A 15,165-nucleotide genomic window follows, 5' to 3' on the forward strand; every position below is an offset into this window, starting at 1 on the left:
TCTGCTCCAAGATCCAGCTCCTGGCCCTGGCTGGTGTTGCTCAGTGGATTGAGCCTGTGAACTGGAAGGTCACTGGTTCAATTCCCAGTCAGGGTGCAGGCGTGGGTTGCGGGCCAGGTCCCCGGTTGTCTCCCTGTCTCCCTCCAAGAACAGAGCAACGTTATGTGGGGAGACAACGAGCACAGCTTCCTCCGTCCCAGCCGGTGGGACACCAAGGCGGGGGGACGGCGCCTGGGGCCTCTGCGGGGTGGGGCCCTGCCTTGGAGCCCGAGTGTGGCTCATCCCAGGTGTGAGCACGCCTCCGGAGACCAGCCCCTGGCCGGCGGGAGCCGCAGCCCGCAGCTGTGCTGCACTCACCCTGCGCTCTGCGCGCGGACCCGGGCGTGCCAGGTAACCCGTCCTCCAGTCACTCCACCCGGTGGTGGGTACAAACATGAGTGAGAGTCCAATGACCCCTTTCTTTTAAAGGAGAGCCTTTCCTAGCAGATGTCAGGTCTGGAAACACCGACTTAAAAACTCATATGTTCAGGCATAACAAGTGACTCCCAACAGCTGGTTACTCTCCCAGAAAATGAATTATCAAAAAGTTGAGACGCACAGAAGTGGGCAGGCCTCAGGGTAAGAAGCATTTACACGTCATTCCAAGGGCAACCCTCTTCCATCAGCCCCCGGTGCAGTCAGCTCTGAGCAGCGTGTTCGCTGCACGTGGTGGGAGCGCCGGGCCGAGCCCAGGAAACTTCCGTCGGTGTGGAGGCTGAGAGCTGAGGAAGCACCAGCCACTCTGAGGACATGAGATAAAGCTGCCTGGGGTGGGTGAGGGCGTGGGTGTGAGTGACGTGCTCGGCCTCTGGAAGGAGGGGAGACCCCAGAGTGGCTGGAAGAGATATGCCCTCAGGTTTTCTTTGAACATAAAATGCCAACTTAAGTTCAATTTTCTTAGGCACTGAACAAGCACTTCATGACTACGGACTAAATACGTGAACTGTTTGGGGGAGCAAAGCAGACGGTCAGCACTGTCCGTGCCTGCGGGACAGCGCCCTCCGGGTCAGGTGTCGGTGTCTGACCCTGCCTCCCTGGTTGTGAGTACGACAGGTGCGCCCGGAAGGGTGGGTCTGAAGGGTCCCGGCCCCACACCGGGCACAGGCAGATGCTCAGGAGCTGGAGCGCCGGGAGGACGCACGCCCGGGTCCGCGCGCAGAGCGCAGGGTGAGTGCGGCACAGCTGCGGGCTGCGGCTCCCGCCGGCCAGGGACGGGCCGTCCCCCTGCGGGAGCCCTGGGGCCGCGGCAGGCCTGGTCTCCGGAGGCGTGCTCACACCCGGGATGAGCCACACTCGGGCTCCCGGGGGGGTAAGGCAGGGCCTCCAGGGCCCAGGCTGGGCCCCACCCCGCAGAGGCCGCGGCAGCACGGGCGCCCCAGGCGCCTTCCCCCGGCCTGGGCCTGCCCGCCGGCCGCTCCCTTCGCCAGAAACTGCCGCCTACAGGCGCTCCGTCCCTGCTCCGGGCTTCCCCAGTGACGTCTCACCCCAACGGGGGCCTCGGGGCGCGTGTCCGCCCCCCGCGCCCGCCTGCAGAGGCGCCCACCTGGAGAAGGGCGTGGGGCCGGCGCCCTTGAGCTGCAGCTCCCAGCGCTCGCCGGCCTCCGTGCACACCTCGCCCAGGTACATGGCAGCGCCGTCGCCGAGCTGCCCGGCGAACTGGCCGAACTGGTGGCCGCAGTAGCAGTGCGCGGCGGGCTCGGCGCCCGGCAGCAGCGCGTTGCCGCTGAAGAAGAGCGCGGCCTCGGCCTCGCGCGCCTCGCGGGCGGCGGCGTCGGCGGGCGGCGCGCCCAGGCCCAGCAGCGCCAGCGCGGGCTCCGACAGCGCCACGAGGCGCGGCTGCTGCAGGGGTGCGGGCCGCACGCGGCTGAAGCAGGCCCCGGGCACCGTCCGAGGCACGGGCGCGGCGCCCTCGGGGCCCGGCGGCGGCGTCTCCACCGGCAGCGCGCGCAGGGCGCGGTTGTCGAAGCGCAGCCCCGCCAGCCAACGGGGCGCCGGCTCCATGGCGGCGCCGCGGGCGGCGGCCGAGGCAGAGCAGGGCGCGAGCGGCGGGCGGCGACCGAGGAGCGGCGGCAGGGCGCGGGGAGCCGCGAGAGAGGCCCCGAGCGCGGCTCTGAGCGAGGCCATAAGCGCCGCCGCGGCAGCGGAAACCTCTCCGCCCCGCCAGGAAGCCCCGCCCCGCGTGCCTCGCTGCCCAATCGCCGGAGGGGCGGTGTCCGCCGTTGCGCCTGCGCGGGCTGCGCCCACAAAAGTTTGATTTTGATTGGTTACGTCGTCGTTCGGTCCGCTTCTGCGATTGGGCCCGGCGGCGGTGCCGGAAGCCTTTGCGCGTGGTCCCGCCTCCCCGACCACGGGCTCGGCTCGGGTCCGCAGGGCCGGGGCTCCGGGCCGGGGCGGGCGGAGGGGACTGGGCGGTCCGGAATGCCTGCCCCGCGTAACTGTCAGCAGGTCCCTGGAGGTGCCGCCGGGGAGACGCCCGCAGTCCAGCCTGTGCCCGGAGTGCGGTGCCGCGCGGTGCACCGGGGCCGGAGGGACAGCGCTTCTCCAGACCCGGGCGAACGGCGGCGAGGGCAGTGCTGGGCCGGGAAGAGCCCAGCGCGAAGCCAAACTGGAGAGCGGGGCCTCTGCTCCTGCTCTCCCTCTGCTTGGAGCGTGACTCCCGTCGTCTGCGCGGTTCCACGTCGCCAGCGCGTCCCCATGTCGCCCCGTGTTTCCCCGCACAGCGCTTCTCCGTGGCACGAGCGCGCCCCCGGCTGCAGGAGGCAGCGCCTGGCCCGGAGGCCTCCCCGCAGGTGCGCACGGGGTGGGACGGGCGCGGGGCGCCTGGCTTTGCCGGGCCCGCCCCCAGGTAAGGGGCTGGCGTCAGGCTGCAGGACGGCTCAGGGGTTGGGAGAGGAGCCCCACTGGGCTGCCCCCTCTGATTTGTGCTGATTTGTGAACGTGTTGCGTACCTGGTCCTTGGAGGGGTTTCCCAATCACCCCCCGCCCCCCCGCCCCGGCCCCAAAGTAAAACCTGAGACCAGGAGCTGGGCCAGAGGCCTCCAGCAGACTCACAAAGTCCCCCCCCCCCCGCCGGATTCTGCGCTTCACTGCAAGGAGCCACTCCTGGGGCCACAACACTGGCTTCTGTGACTCCTGTGAACCAGCCCGGCCCCTGCCGACTGTGTGACCTCGGGGAACCCCTCACCATCTCAGGGTTCCCATCGATGAGATGGGCAATGACATTACCTTCTGTGTGGGCTGGGGGGGGGGGTCACCCAGATGAGGGGGACAGCGTGGTGAGGTCCCTGTAGGTGTCTGGTGCCCAGAACTCTTGCAGCCTGACAGCTCCCTGCGCCCCAGCCTCCTGCCTAACTGCGGGGAGACCTGGCCTGAGCCGGTGGCACCCCCACCCCGCATGCTGGCCCCAGCCCTCCTACCTATCTCCTTGCCCTCACTCCACTGTGCGCCCCACTCTGGGTCTGGTGGGACCGGACATTGCGGAGGGCCGATGAGTGCCAGGCCCTGTGCGCCACTGGCTCCCTCCCTGAGCTCACAGCTAGAGGGCACCCTGGGAGGGCGCCCGGGGTCCAACAGGTGCGCAGGGGCCTCCCCGCCTCTGGCCTCCTGGACTTCCCCAGGCTTGCCCTTCATGGGCGGGGGCTGTGGCAGCACAGGGTCCGGCCGGCCGGGGCCGGAGCCGACCGCGCCCCTCCTGTCCCGACCCACAGGAAGGATGGAGACACGAGGCTTGAACGGTTAGCCCCGTGGTACTGGCACGCCGCCATGCAGGGCCTGCGCGTGGTTCCTGCATCCCAGTGCCTTGGGCCCACCAGAGGCGACCCCTGCCCCGGGCACTCCACCCCCCGCTCGTGGCCCATTGCGGTTGGCCTGGCCACTGTCTGTACCACCAGCCAGTGCTGGAGTGATGGCTACGGCCAAACCTCCCTGCCCCCACCCGGGGGTTCCTGATGGGAATCAAAGCTGCTGACACAGGGGCAAAGACCTCAGGCTCCTGGCGACACCCCTGTGCCCACAGGCAGCACCGCCCTCCTGTCCTCCCGCCTCCCTACCCCCGTTGGTACCCCTTCTGGCCTCTTCCAGAGTCCAGGGGCCTCTCCTTGCCCCGACCCCCACTCCGAGTCACTTTCCAGTCCCTCTCTGCGTGCGTGTCACGGAGCCCGGGTGCACAGGAGTCACAGCAGCTGCGCCTGGAGGGCCGCAGGCCTGCCCCTCTTGTCCGAGAGGGGTGTCCATGCCCCCTAAGCAGTCCCATTTATTTGAGAAAATGAAACCATACTGTTTCTTTGCTTCTCAATGTAACACAAACTTGCATCGTAATAAATTCAAACGCTCTGAAATAGGGTGAAGATTCACAGCTGTGGCCCACAGTTTGATGTGTGTTATTTTGCTCCCCACTCTGTGGCTTCCTTGGTTCACTGAGATTCTATCTTGGGCATCTTTCTTTGTTCATTCCCTTAGGGTGGGTGTTTGGGTTTCTCCCAGCCTTTCCCGGCCATGAACAAGGCTCAGTGAACGTCGGTGCCCAGGTGCGAGGTCTGAAGATGGACCCCAGAAGGCAAGCTGCTGGGCCCAGCCCATCCCTGCCAGCCTTGGACAGCGACCCCTCTTGCTTTCACAAATGATATTCACACACTACCTCCTTGCCCCCCACACCACAGGCTGCTCGCCTGGGAGGGGCATGGGGTCTTTCTGGTGAGATGGTGTCCATCCCACTGGGAGCCCTGTGGTTCATCCAGGTCTGAGCAGTTCCTTCTGGTTGCAGATAAGGGCAAGGAGGGGTCAGGGCCTGGAAAAGGGGCAGCGATCTCAGGGTGACTGGACCACAGCCCTCTCAGGCCGCCGCGATAACCCCGCAGCTGACACAACCTTGCTCCCGCAGACAGGTCGCCACCATCCCCTCAGCGTGGAACTCCTGCCTCAGGCACCTCTCTGTTGGAAATGGCTGTCCCTGAGGATCCATGCCCCCAGCCCCAAGCCAGACCCTCAGTTCCTCCCACTGCCCCAGCACAGCACCTCTGCTCCGTATGTCCAGCATGGCATTTGGAGGGTCGGCCTTGGCTTCCCTGCCCTCCTCCTCACCTGGCAGTGGTCTGGGTGCCCAGCCAGCCCTAACACAGGGTTGGAGTGGGACCTTGTCCTTGTCTGTCCTTCCCCCCAGGTGGGTCCTCATGGGACCTTAGAGGCCTGCAGGGTACAGACCTATGGGTAGTGGGTCAGAGGTCAGAGGCTGCCCAGCCAGGCCTCAGGGCTCCAGCCACACCACCTGGGCCTGTGGAGAGAAGACCCCGGCTTGGGAGCCTCGAAACCCTCAGCTTGCCTTGGGTGAGGTCTCGGTCTGCCGGCCGCTTCTCCTGGACTTCGGTGTTGCACCAGGGAGCTGACCCAGGGCCGAGAGGCAGAGGTGAGCAGCGAGACCCAGCCCAGGATGGGCAGCCGCGCTTCCTGGGGGACGAGCCCCCCCACAACCCCACCAGCCAGGCGCTTTGCTGCAAGTCCCTCCCCAAGCCATGCTCTGCACTCACTGTGGTTCTACAGATTGGAGTGGCTGGGCCCCTGTGAGCCTTTTGTTCAGGGCACTGGGCTCCTCCCTGCCACCCCCGCATGCCAGGGGGGTGTGGGCAGGTGTGAGTGTCCCCTGAGCACACCTCTCCTCTGCTGGCACCCGCACTGCCTGGGGTCCATGCTTGGGATGGGCTGGTGCCAGGGGCCCTGTATCCTGAGTTGGTGGCAGGATGTACCCCAGCATCCTGCCACTCAGCCTGCCATGAGCACCCCCTCCCCAGTCACTTGAGTCCCATTTTCACACATTTTACACAACAGGAGCTTCAAAAATTAGCTTTTATTTCAGTTTCTAAGGAACAGGGACACAAGCGTGGGAGTGACAGGAAGGACAGGCACAGCACAGGCTCCCGGGCCCAGCTTACGGCCGGGGCTGCACTGGGTCTGGTTAGACACCGAGTCAGCAGTCAGCTGTGGCCCCGCCGCTGCACGGACGCCATGGCGCCGATGGGCGGCCGGGACCCACTGACCACACGCACCAGTGATGCCAAGGCAGCCCACCCTTGAGCCTCTGTGCACCCCGAGGCAGGCACACGGAGGGGGGTGGGCACCTGCCGGCACACCGGCAGGCCCTGGCGGACACAGGCCCCAAGGAGTCCCCACCAGATGTGCGGGAGGCGGGGACAAGCCCCTCAGCCTGGGCAGGCTCCCACTCCCGGTGCCCGCGGGTGGGAGGCGGGCACAGGGCAGCTGGAAGGGCCGTGGCCTGGACCCCTGGGCCAAGGCTGACCCTGCCTCATGCTCACCCTCTCGGGAGCCAGACCCTCTGTCCAAACCAGATTTAAGGCTAATATTTCCTGACATTTGCTTCAGTTTAAGTTAAAATTTCCTGAGTAAAAAAATTTCAGAAATTTAAAAAAGCCCCAAACACAGCACCTCTGCAGGCAGAGCGGTGCTGGGGCGTGTCGGGGCCGCCAAGCCTGGCCAAACTGCTCCCAGGAGCCCGGCCAGAGCTGTGGGTGCCGCGCCTTCCCGAACCTGCAGAAGAACCCCCGGGATTGCTCCTGCTGCGGGCACCAGCTCGAAGGCACAGTGGGGGGGTGGGGGGGGTGGCCGGCAGTGGCCCTCCGCAGCCCCTCTCCCGGCCCTTGCCCTGATGCCCATGAACCCCATGAATGCCTCCTGGGGGCGGGTCTGGGAAGCCTGAGCTCAGAGCAGTTAAATAATTCTTTATTTGGGGGGGTCAGGGAGGGCAGGCGAGGCCGGGCCTGGACCCCCACGGGGGTGGCACCCAGGAGCCCCTCAGGGGCCGGCCCAAGCCCTGCAGCTGGCACGGAGCAGCAGCCACGCGCGGCCCCTCAGGTGCGGCGGCTCCCTCGGTCCTTCCTATTGGCTCGGCCGGGCTGAGGACGCCCTCTGCAGGCAGTACTGGGCAGCAGGCAGGGACAGGACCAGGCTGGCGGTGCGGCGGCCCATCCAGTACAGGCCGTAGCCCAGCAGGCCCAAGAAGGTGACTTTCACGGCCAGCCGGGACACCCTGCCGTAGATGGACGGCGGGGGGACGCTGGGGGAGGGAGGGCGGGCTGGGCCTGGTGCGGGGCACGTGTACCCCGGCCCGGCCCAGGCGCTGCTGCGTGTGTCCCCGCCCCCCCCCCGCCCCGCCACCCCCGGCTCGGTGCATGGGGAGGGCGAGGGGCGAGGGGCGGGCAGCCGGCACTCACGTCATGATCTCCTGGATGTTGAGGTCGGTGGTCCAGTTCTTCTCGATGCCGGGGACGTGGCCCATGCCCACGACGCCCACCACCACGGAGGGGACGCACTTCCTGGGCTCAGCTGTGGAGGGAGCAAGTGTCAGCACCCGCTATCAGCAGCAGGCGCCCAGGAGCCCCCGCCGGGCCGGCCGTCACCGTCAGAGGAGCGCGGCAGCTCGAGGCGCCGGGCGGCCTGCCTCAGCATGTAGGTCAGGTAGACGTCGCGCTCCGAGACGATGGTGCGGTGCAGGTCGGGGAACTCGCCGATCATCTCCGCCATCATCTGTTCCAGCAGGTCCTTCTGCTTGCACCGCTCCACGTCGTCCTTGCTGGGGGCAGAGGGCGTGCTGCCAGCCCCGTGGGGACAGGGGGCCAGGAGGGGGCGGGGGCTGTTCGCCCGGGACAGGGACCTCGGCACCCTGCGTTTGGGATCGCCGTGGAAGGAGGGCTGGGAAGGCCCTGCTTGCAGCTCAGCTCAAGGACAAGAGGGACGTGTCTCACGGGGGGTTTGGCCACGTGGGGGCCAGAACTCTGCAGACGCCCGTCATTTGGTGGGTCACCCCAGGACACTGGCCACTATTCCCAGGCCCTACCTGATAGGGTCTGACAGGAAGCACAGGCCCCAGGCCAGCCTGGCCTTCTGCCAGAAGGAGAGCGCCGCGATGGCCCGCTTGAAGGTGACGGGGATCGGCCGGTCCCCCAGGTGGAACTTGCAGAAGGGCACCTTGCTGGCCTGGGGCAGAGGTCAGGGTTGGCTGGGGAAGCCGCAGGCCCAGGGTGGCCTCCGAGTTCCCTGCCCCCACCCCAGGCGAGCCCAGACCCACCTCCTTAAAGGCCTCCCTGAACTCGCCGCCGGGGGCCATGCCCAGCTGCTCGGTGATGTGGGCAGACACCTTCAGCAGCAGCATCTGCATCAGGCCAGACATGACCCCGTTCTGCAGGAAGGGAGCCCGAGCCGGCGGCTGTGAGCCAGGGCCTGAGCAGCATGCCCACACCCACCGGGCCGCCCCCAGGCCCTTCCGGGGCCATTTGGAAATTCCCCTGGGGCTGCTGCCTGGCCTCTGCCCTGCACACCCCTTTCCTCTCTGACCCAGACCTGGACCTGTGCCTGCTCTCGGTGCAGGGCACTTGCGCCCTGTGCTGGGGGCCCATGTGCGGGAGGCGCACTGGGGGCACCGCTTTGGGCTGGCAGGTGGGCCGGACGACACTGAACCCACCACCATCCCCAGTGACTGGGCTCTTGAGTCACCCATCCTGTTGTCTGAAACCTGGTGACCGAGAACCCCCCCTCTCCCACGGGCCGGGGTGGAGGATCCTCCACAGACAGAGCCCCAGGGTGGGTGACGCACCTCTGTGCTGACCGCAAGTCCAGGTCTACCTTGGGCCCCAGAAGCAGCAAGCCCTCAGGCTCCCAGGCTCCCAGAGCAGGGAGGGTGACCCCAACCCCCCGGGGTTGGCCGTGCAGCTGACCGGGAGGGGCCGAGGGGGCCGCCCGCACCTGCCGCACGGCCTGCTGCAGCTTCTCCAGGCTGATCTCCTTGGCCTCCCGCAGCAGCGTGCGCTCGTCCATCTTCAGCATGGACACGCGGTATTGGCACAGCTCTACCACCACCACGTCCGGCTGCACTGCCCGGATTGTCTGCAAGGACGGGACGGCGGTCACCGGGGCCCGCTCCCCTGAGGCAGCCCCGGCGCAACTCAGCAACTGTGGTGAGAACTCAGTTCTTTAAGCAAAAGGAGGAAGTTCCGGAACAGGCTCGTCTGTCCTGGGAGAGGGCGCACAGGGGGGCCGGGCTGGGGACACGGAATCAGAAGACTGGTGTTGGGAGCACAGCCCTGGCTGTCACCTTCACAACGTCCTTCTTGCTGTCATCACTGAAGTGGGCCGTGCCCACCACGTACACCTTGCTCCCGTCCTCGGCCACCAGCTCGGTCACTGTGCGTGGCAGGTGGGGCCGTTCTCGCCGCCTCTTCAGCTTCATCTCCAGAAGCAGGTTGAAGGCGTCCACGTCGGCTGCAAGGACACGGCGCCCAGCTTGGGTGGCGCTGCACCGGGAGTCCAGATGCGTGCGGGGGCACCATCCAAAGGGGTCCCACAGGGCCCAATGCAGCGCTGGCTACACTCTAGGCCACCAGCCCTGCTCCCCACTGCGAGCGGCCGACCTGACCCCCCTCAGGCCACGCCCAGGACAGCTGTCCACCCGGGGGGCCGCTGCAGCTCTGCTCACCCCACTCGTGCCCAAGGCCCCTCCCAACACCCCAGGGCGGCCGGGCCCATCTCCACCAACTTGGGAGCTGTCCACCCCTGCTGCCCAGCACCGAGTGTTCTTGGGGACACAAACACAGATTCTGGGGCTCTCCGGGAAGCACCCTGGACACCGCCGCCGAAGCTCCCGAGGTCCCAAGTTCCACGTGGGCCTGCGGAGGGCAGGGGTGTGTTGGAGTCAGGGTGCCCGCCGCCCCGGGGACTGCCTGAGCTCCGGATGTCTGCCCCGTTTGTGTGCCGGCCGTGAACCCCTGGGCCTGGGGGCCACTCTCCCCCCAGGACTGGAAGGCCCTACTGACCATCACTCCGCAGGCAGCCCCCCCAGGAAGACCTGTAAGCTCTTCACGCACAGGAGCCACCAGAGACCCAGGGCCACGTGGAGGGGCACCCTCCGGGACCGCACCGGGGAGCTGGCCGGGCTGCAGCCCAAGGCTGTTTGGAAAGCAGCCCCCCAGCCCGCCACCCCGCCGGGCCCCTCACCTCCTGCAGCTGCTCCTCCTCCTCCTCCTCCATGACCTGGGCAGCCTGGGGAGACACAGGTGTGCGTCCTCACCTGCCGCTGGCCACCTTCAGTGACCCTGGGGGGGACCGACACCTCTGCGTGCCGGCAGTGCCAGCTCCCCGAGTCCCCAGACGCAGCCGGTGCGGGGCTCCACCATGCGCCACAGGCCGACCCTGCAGCCGAGGTGAGGGCAGTGGGAAGCCGGCTCCTTTTTGACTCTGGAACCAAACATAAGTCACAGAAACCCTGAGAGGAGGGAGGCAGACAGGAGAAGTGGGTGCCTGTCACGTCAGTGCCGGGTCCCAGGGCTGTCTCAGGCCTGTGGACAGAGCTGGCCGCCGTCCGCGGAGCCAGTGCAGGCGACCCCACGCCACGTGGTCAGTCGTACACACACAGACTCGGGAGGCGCGCAGACGGCCGCACTGCCAGGAGCCCAGGCTTATTTTCTGGCCTAAGGAAAGTGACGCAAACGTGAAGACGCCAAGAAACCACGACAAGGCCTAGGTGGTGTGCCAGCCTCCCACCTGCCCCTCGGCAAGAAGCCAGGCGCTCGGGAGACGCAGCTGGGGTGGGACAAAGGAAACTGGCCCAGACCGCGGGCCGATGAGGCCGCCAGAGCCTGGGGACGAGGCTCCTGGGTCAGGGGTGCGGAGCCAGGGGCGCGTGTCAGGACAGGGTGGTCCGGACAGACGGCCCTTTCCACGTGGACCCGGTGTGAGGGGTGAGGGAGGGGCGCGCGGCATCTGGTCCCGTGGCTGTCACATCGCTGTGCCTCCCCGAGGCCGCCGAGAGCCCCACCAGCGTCTGATGGAGTCGGGGTCCCGCTGCCCCAGAACCGGCGGCAGCACACAGAGGCGGGCGAGGCTCGGCGAGAAGGCTGAGCAGTGCCAGGAGCCCTTGCAGAACAAGAAGGGTGACCGGACGGCCACAGGAGGACTGTCCGCGTTTGGCCATAGCTGTGGCGTGGCTTCGTGCTTTGGTTCGGAGCCTGACCGACAGACGTGACCTTACGAGCTGACCTCTGGGACGTGCTTCAGCAGCAGCCACTGGGGACCCGCAGGCCGGAGCCCACGGGGCTACGGTAGGGCCCACGGTCCGCTGCTGGTTCACTGCTGCTGCAGTTTTCAGCACTTTCACGATTAAAGGGAAAACAAATAGCAGAATAAGCATGATACCATGTCAGGCTCTGCCCGACCCCACCTCCGACCGGCAACTCAGGCCCCTCTGAACTTCCGTTTGGTTGGTTTTGTCGCCTGCAGCGGGAGGAACCGCCTGGGACAGGCAGCGCCGAGCAGCCCAGGGACACTCAGTGGGCCTGAGCCGACCTCGACGGGACGGCCCACCCCGAGGACCAAGAATGGTCAGGAAGAGGAACTGGCTTAGGGCCAGAGGGAGCTCTGGGCCCCGGGCGTCAGGGCGGCCAGCGTGGAGGGTGGCAGACCCCAAGGATCAGGACGGGGAGCCTCGGAGCCTGCGTCTGGCTTGGCCTCCTGCCAGGTGTCCTCCGCCCAGGAAGCAGCGGCACCACCGCTGGCACCTGGTCAAGGGCAGTGGCTCACCTGGGCCTCGCCCCTCCCAGCACCTCCTCCCAGCTTCACAGAGCCAAGCTCTCCCTTAATGCCCGGCAACCGGAACAGAAACAGGAAGCTGGGCCTGAGCTGGAGGGGGGCCCAGGGACCACAGCTGGGGGCACCCGCTCAGGCTCCTGGGCTGGCACCGAAGGCGCAACGGGGCAGAATCGTCCTCGCTCTGCTTCACACAGGGAAGCAGACAGTCCTGCCTTCCGAGTGGCACGAGGCTGCCGGGGACGGACACAGCCTCAGAGGACGCGCTGTGCTGACAGCCGTCCAACAGGAGGCCCCGCTGCCTCTGCCTTCTCTCCCAGGCCTTCGGAGGCCACAGGGCTGGGCCTGCGCCCGCGCCCTCCCTGCGCCAGGCCTGGCCAGCCCCACCCTCTGAAGCCCGCGGGGGCCAGCAGGCAAGCCCATCTGGCTGCAGCCGAGCCCCGAGATGGCCGGGCCGCCCAGCTGCAGCGCCAGGACCTTGGGCTCCCTGTAGCTGCCCCCCAGAGGCGGGCTCAGGCAGGAAGGCCTGCACACCCCATTCTCACCCTCTGGTTCCCTCGCCCACCCCGGCCACACCCACGCACGGTGTGCCTCAGGTGGGTCACTGCCCCTCTGCCCCTCTCCCTGCCCGCAGACGCATTTTCAAACATTTGTGGCTGGGGCCTGAGCTTGGCCCAGCTGCCCAGAGGCGGCAGAGGGCCCTGCCCCCAGTCCCCTGCACTGGCCAGCGGTGGCCAGTGAGAACCTCTGTCCTCACTTTCCTACTAAGAAACCTCTGAATGCACGGGCCCCAGCAGTTCCTCACACCACTGCTCGCCACAGTGCCCAGCAGACCCTGGCTGACACCCCCAGGGGGCATAAGGGTGCCCCCTCCCCGATCCAGGCCCCACTGGCAGCACAGCCCCAGGAAGCCTGCGGAGCCCGGCACACTGCAGGGGGACGCCTCTGCCAGAGCCCGGTCCTTGCTCCGGTCCGCAGAGCGCAGCCTGGCTGGGGTGGGTGTTGGGCACAATGGTTAGAGGGGTCCCCGAGCAAAGCCGCTGGCAGCCAGTCCGTATGGCCAAGGAGCCAGTTGGTTGCCACCTGCCAGCAACAGCGCTGCGGGCGACAGCCACAGGCCGGCCTGGTCTCAGCGCAGCCCCTTAGCGAGGCGTGGCCTCAGGCAGGATGCGTGTGCTTGCTGGGACTCAGCTCCCACCGCCAGAGCCCGGGCATTAGAGCAACCACCCCGCCGTCCTGCCTGTCCACACAGTGGCGCCTCTCCGGGCTGTAGAGCCCCGCCACGGCCGGCGCCCGGCAATGCTGGGACCCTCCGGGCCCCCCGCTGCAGGGGCAAATCCCGCGGGCGTGGAAGCCCTGAGACGGCAGCTCTCCGAGGCTGCTCCCCGTCTGCGAGGGGCAGCACTGCCGCTGGGTTTGGAAATTATAACCCTCCGCACAGAAGGCGGCGGCAGCACCACCCACGTGCTTCCGGGGAAACAAACTCCAAATCTGCGGGAATTCCCAACAGCCCGAGGGGACCTGTCTTGTCAAGGACGGCACTAAGGCGCCAACTGAAAAAGCAGGCAGAGCCCCACGTCCATCAGGGGTCCGCCTGTGGTGTGCAGCCCTGGGACCCCAATCAGTGGTAAGCTGTTCTGTGTGGGATGAAGTCACGCTGTTGCAGGACAGAACCTGAGGACATCGGGCAGTTCACGGCGTGAGTGGCAGGCCACAGGTGCCACCGGTCCCCCAGGCAGCAGTCCCCTCCCCTACGTCCCACTGCTACGGACTGAGTTCTGTGCCCCAAACTCACGGGTCGAAGCCCCAACCCCCAGTGTGACAGTGTTAGGGGGCAGGGCCTCTGGAAGGGGATCAGGTTCAGATGTGGGGCGGGGGGCCCCACAGAGAAGACAGCCAGTGTCTGCGGCCAGGAAGAGGGTCCTTGCCAGCAACGAAAGCAGCTGGCACCTCGGCCTTGGACTACAGCTCCAGAACCGGGAATTCCATTGTGGCCCCAGGCCGGCTGGGAGGCCTGTGCTGGTAGCCTCAGCCCTCACCCTGACACCGCCTCCCAGATGCCCGCCTGGCTTCCCAAGGACTAGCCAGCGCTGAATGCGGTTTCCAGAAAAACTCATCTCCAGGTCAAGGCTCTAGGCTCAGAAAGCGGAATGCCTGGTCGGGAGGCAGCTGGGTGTGGCCCCAACGTCCCGCCCTCGGCCCCCTTCTGAAGCCTGGGACCCCGGCCGGGAGACGCCGGGGTCGGGCAGGACCTGCTTCCGGAGCCGCGGCCCCTTTGCGATGCCAACGCGAGTCTGAGCTGCAGCCGGAATGGCTCCGTGGGCAGCACACCGGGCCCCGTGCGCGCGCCCACGCTGACCATCCCTGCGGGGCCCGGCCCTCTCCCGGCAGTTCGGCCCCGCAGCCTCGGGCACGCAGCGCCGTGGCCGTCCTGCAGGGCTCCCTCCCAGGCACAGCGCAGGGGCGGCCGCCGCAGCCGGGGCGGAGGGGGCCCCGGGAGCCGGGCGCGCGGGAGCGCAGCGGGCCTGGGCCCTGACCCTCCGCGACGGCTGCCCCTGGACCGGCCAGTCCCCAAAGAGCCTGTCCGGCCCCTCGAGGCAGCCGGCGGCGGCCCGCGAGTCCCCGGCAGCCCCGACGCCCTCTGGGGCCCGCTTCCCGCAAGACGCGGACGCGAACTTCGTGGCGCGTAAGTTCCCTCCCGACAAGGCTGCGTCCCAGGAGCGGGTGAGCCCAGCCGGGCGCCGGGTCTTCGGGCTCCCCCGCCATATGGCAGCGCCCTGTGCCCGTCTGCGCTCGAGGCCGCCGCCGGGACGAGCCAGGTCCCCGCGAGACGCCGCCCCCGCCGCCCGCGGACCCCGCCCCCTCCCCGGCGGCGCCACCCGAGCCCTGGCGACCCCCGCCCCCGCTGCAACCCCGCCCCGGGCCGGCGCAGCGTACCGAGGCGAGCGGCGCTCCTCAGCCGGCCTCCATGCGGCTCGTCGCCCCACCGGACGGGGCGGGCCGGGGCCGCGGGGCGGGGCGGCCGGACAGGCCGGCGGCCGGGGCCGGGGCGCGCGGCATGCCGGGAAGCGCAGTTCCGCGCGCAGCCTCTTCGCCCGGGCGGCGCGCCTGCGGACCACACTTCCCAGGAGGCGGCGCGGGAGCGCCCGAGAACTACAATTCCCAGAGGGCCGTGCAAGAGAAGCACCGCTCCGCCCGGAGACTCCGGTCCTGGGATATAGGCGGCCGCTATGGTGACGCGACTTAGAGTCCCCCGCCCGCCCCCCGAGCAGAGGGGGCCTTGCGAAGCGCTCTTAAGTTCTCTGACGGCAGCTCTCGGTCTGTAAAATGGGGTTGCTGTTTGCACGGCGTCCACAGGGCGGCTTTGCGTCCCGTGGTGCAGAACGAAAGCAACTACGCCGGGCGCGATGCGAGGAGCAGAGAACTCGGCTCTGCAGCGCACCCGTGTGGGCTGGGCTGGCTCTTGGGGAGCGCGGCCGGCTGCGCGGGGAGGGACGCCGAGATTGCGTCCCGGTCTTTCCTTGGCGTGACGGCTAGGTTGTC

General features: G+C 68.0%; 2 protein-coding genes across 6 annotated transcripts in view; both read right to left on the minus strand.

Moving 5' to 3' along the window:
* Positions 1-2,202, minus strand: part of SELENOO (selenoprotein O) — a 12,383-nt gene extending 10,181 nt beyond the window's left edge. Inside the window, exon 1 of the mRNA XM_090272225.1 lies at positions 1,583-2,202. Within this exon, the coding sequence (XP_090128351.1) occupies positions 1,583-2,163 (581 nt within the window). The 5' untranslated portion in view covers positions 2,164-2,202. The remainder of the gene's footprint in view (positions 1-1,582) is intronic.
* Positions 2,203-6,881: 4,679 nt separating this feature from the next.
* On the minus strand, positions 6,882-14,625 carry TRABD (TraB domain containing). 5 transcript variants are annotated; one of them, XM_090272231.1, is made up of 10 exons: positions 14,560-14,625; positions 10,036-10,275; positions 9,632-9,707; positions 9,137-9,303; positions 8,788-8,928; positions 8,114-8,224; positions 7,883-8,022; positions 7,446-7,618; positions 7,260-7,371; positions 6,882-7,102 (listed from the first exon to the last, which is right to left on the minus strand). In XM_090272231.1, exons 2-10 carry the CDS (start codon positions 10,066-10,068, stop codon positions 6,925-6,927), a joined length of 1,131 nt encoding a protein of 376 aa, XP_090128357.1. In that variant the 5' UTR covers positions 10,069-10,275; positions 14,560-14,625; the 3' UTR covers positions 6,882-6,924. The 5 variants fall into 5 exon arrangements, with proteins under 5 accessions (XP_090128357.1, XP_090128356.1, XP_090128354.1 ...); XM_090272230.1 differs by having other exon boundaries at positions 6,882-7,075; positions 9,578-9,707; XM_090272228.1 differs by having other exon boundaries at positions 9,578-9,707.
* Between the last annotated feature and the right edge of the window lie 540 nt (positions 14,626-15,165).

This window comes from Furipterus horrens, unplaced genomic scaffold (assembly GCF_987537825.1).
Source record: "Furipterus horrens unplaced genomic scaffold, mFurHor1.1.pri manual_scaffold_4, whole genome shotgun sequence".
NCBI lineage: Eukaryota > Metazoa > Chordata > Mammalia > Chiroptera > Furipteridae > Furipterus > Furipterus horrens.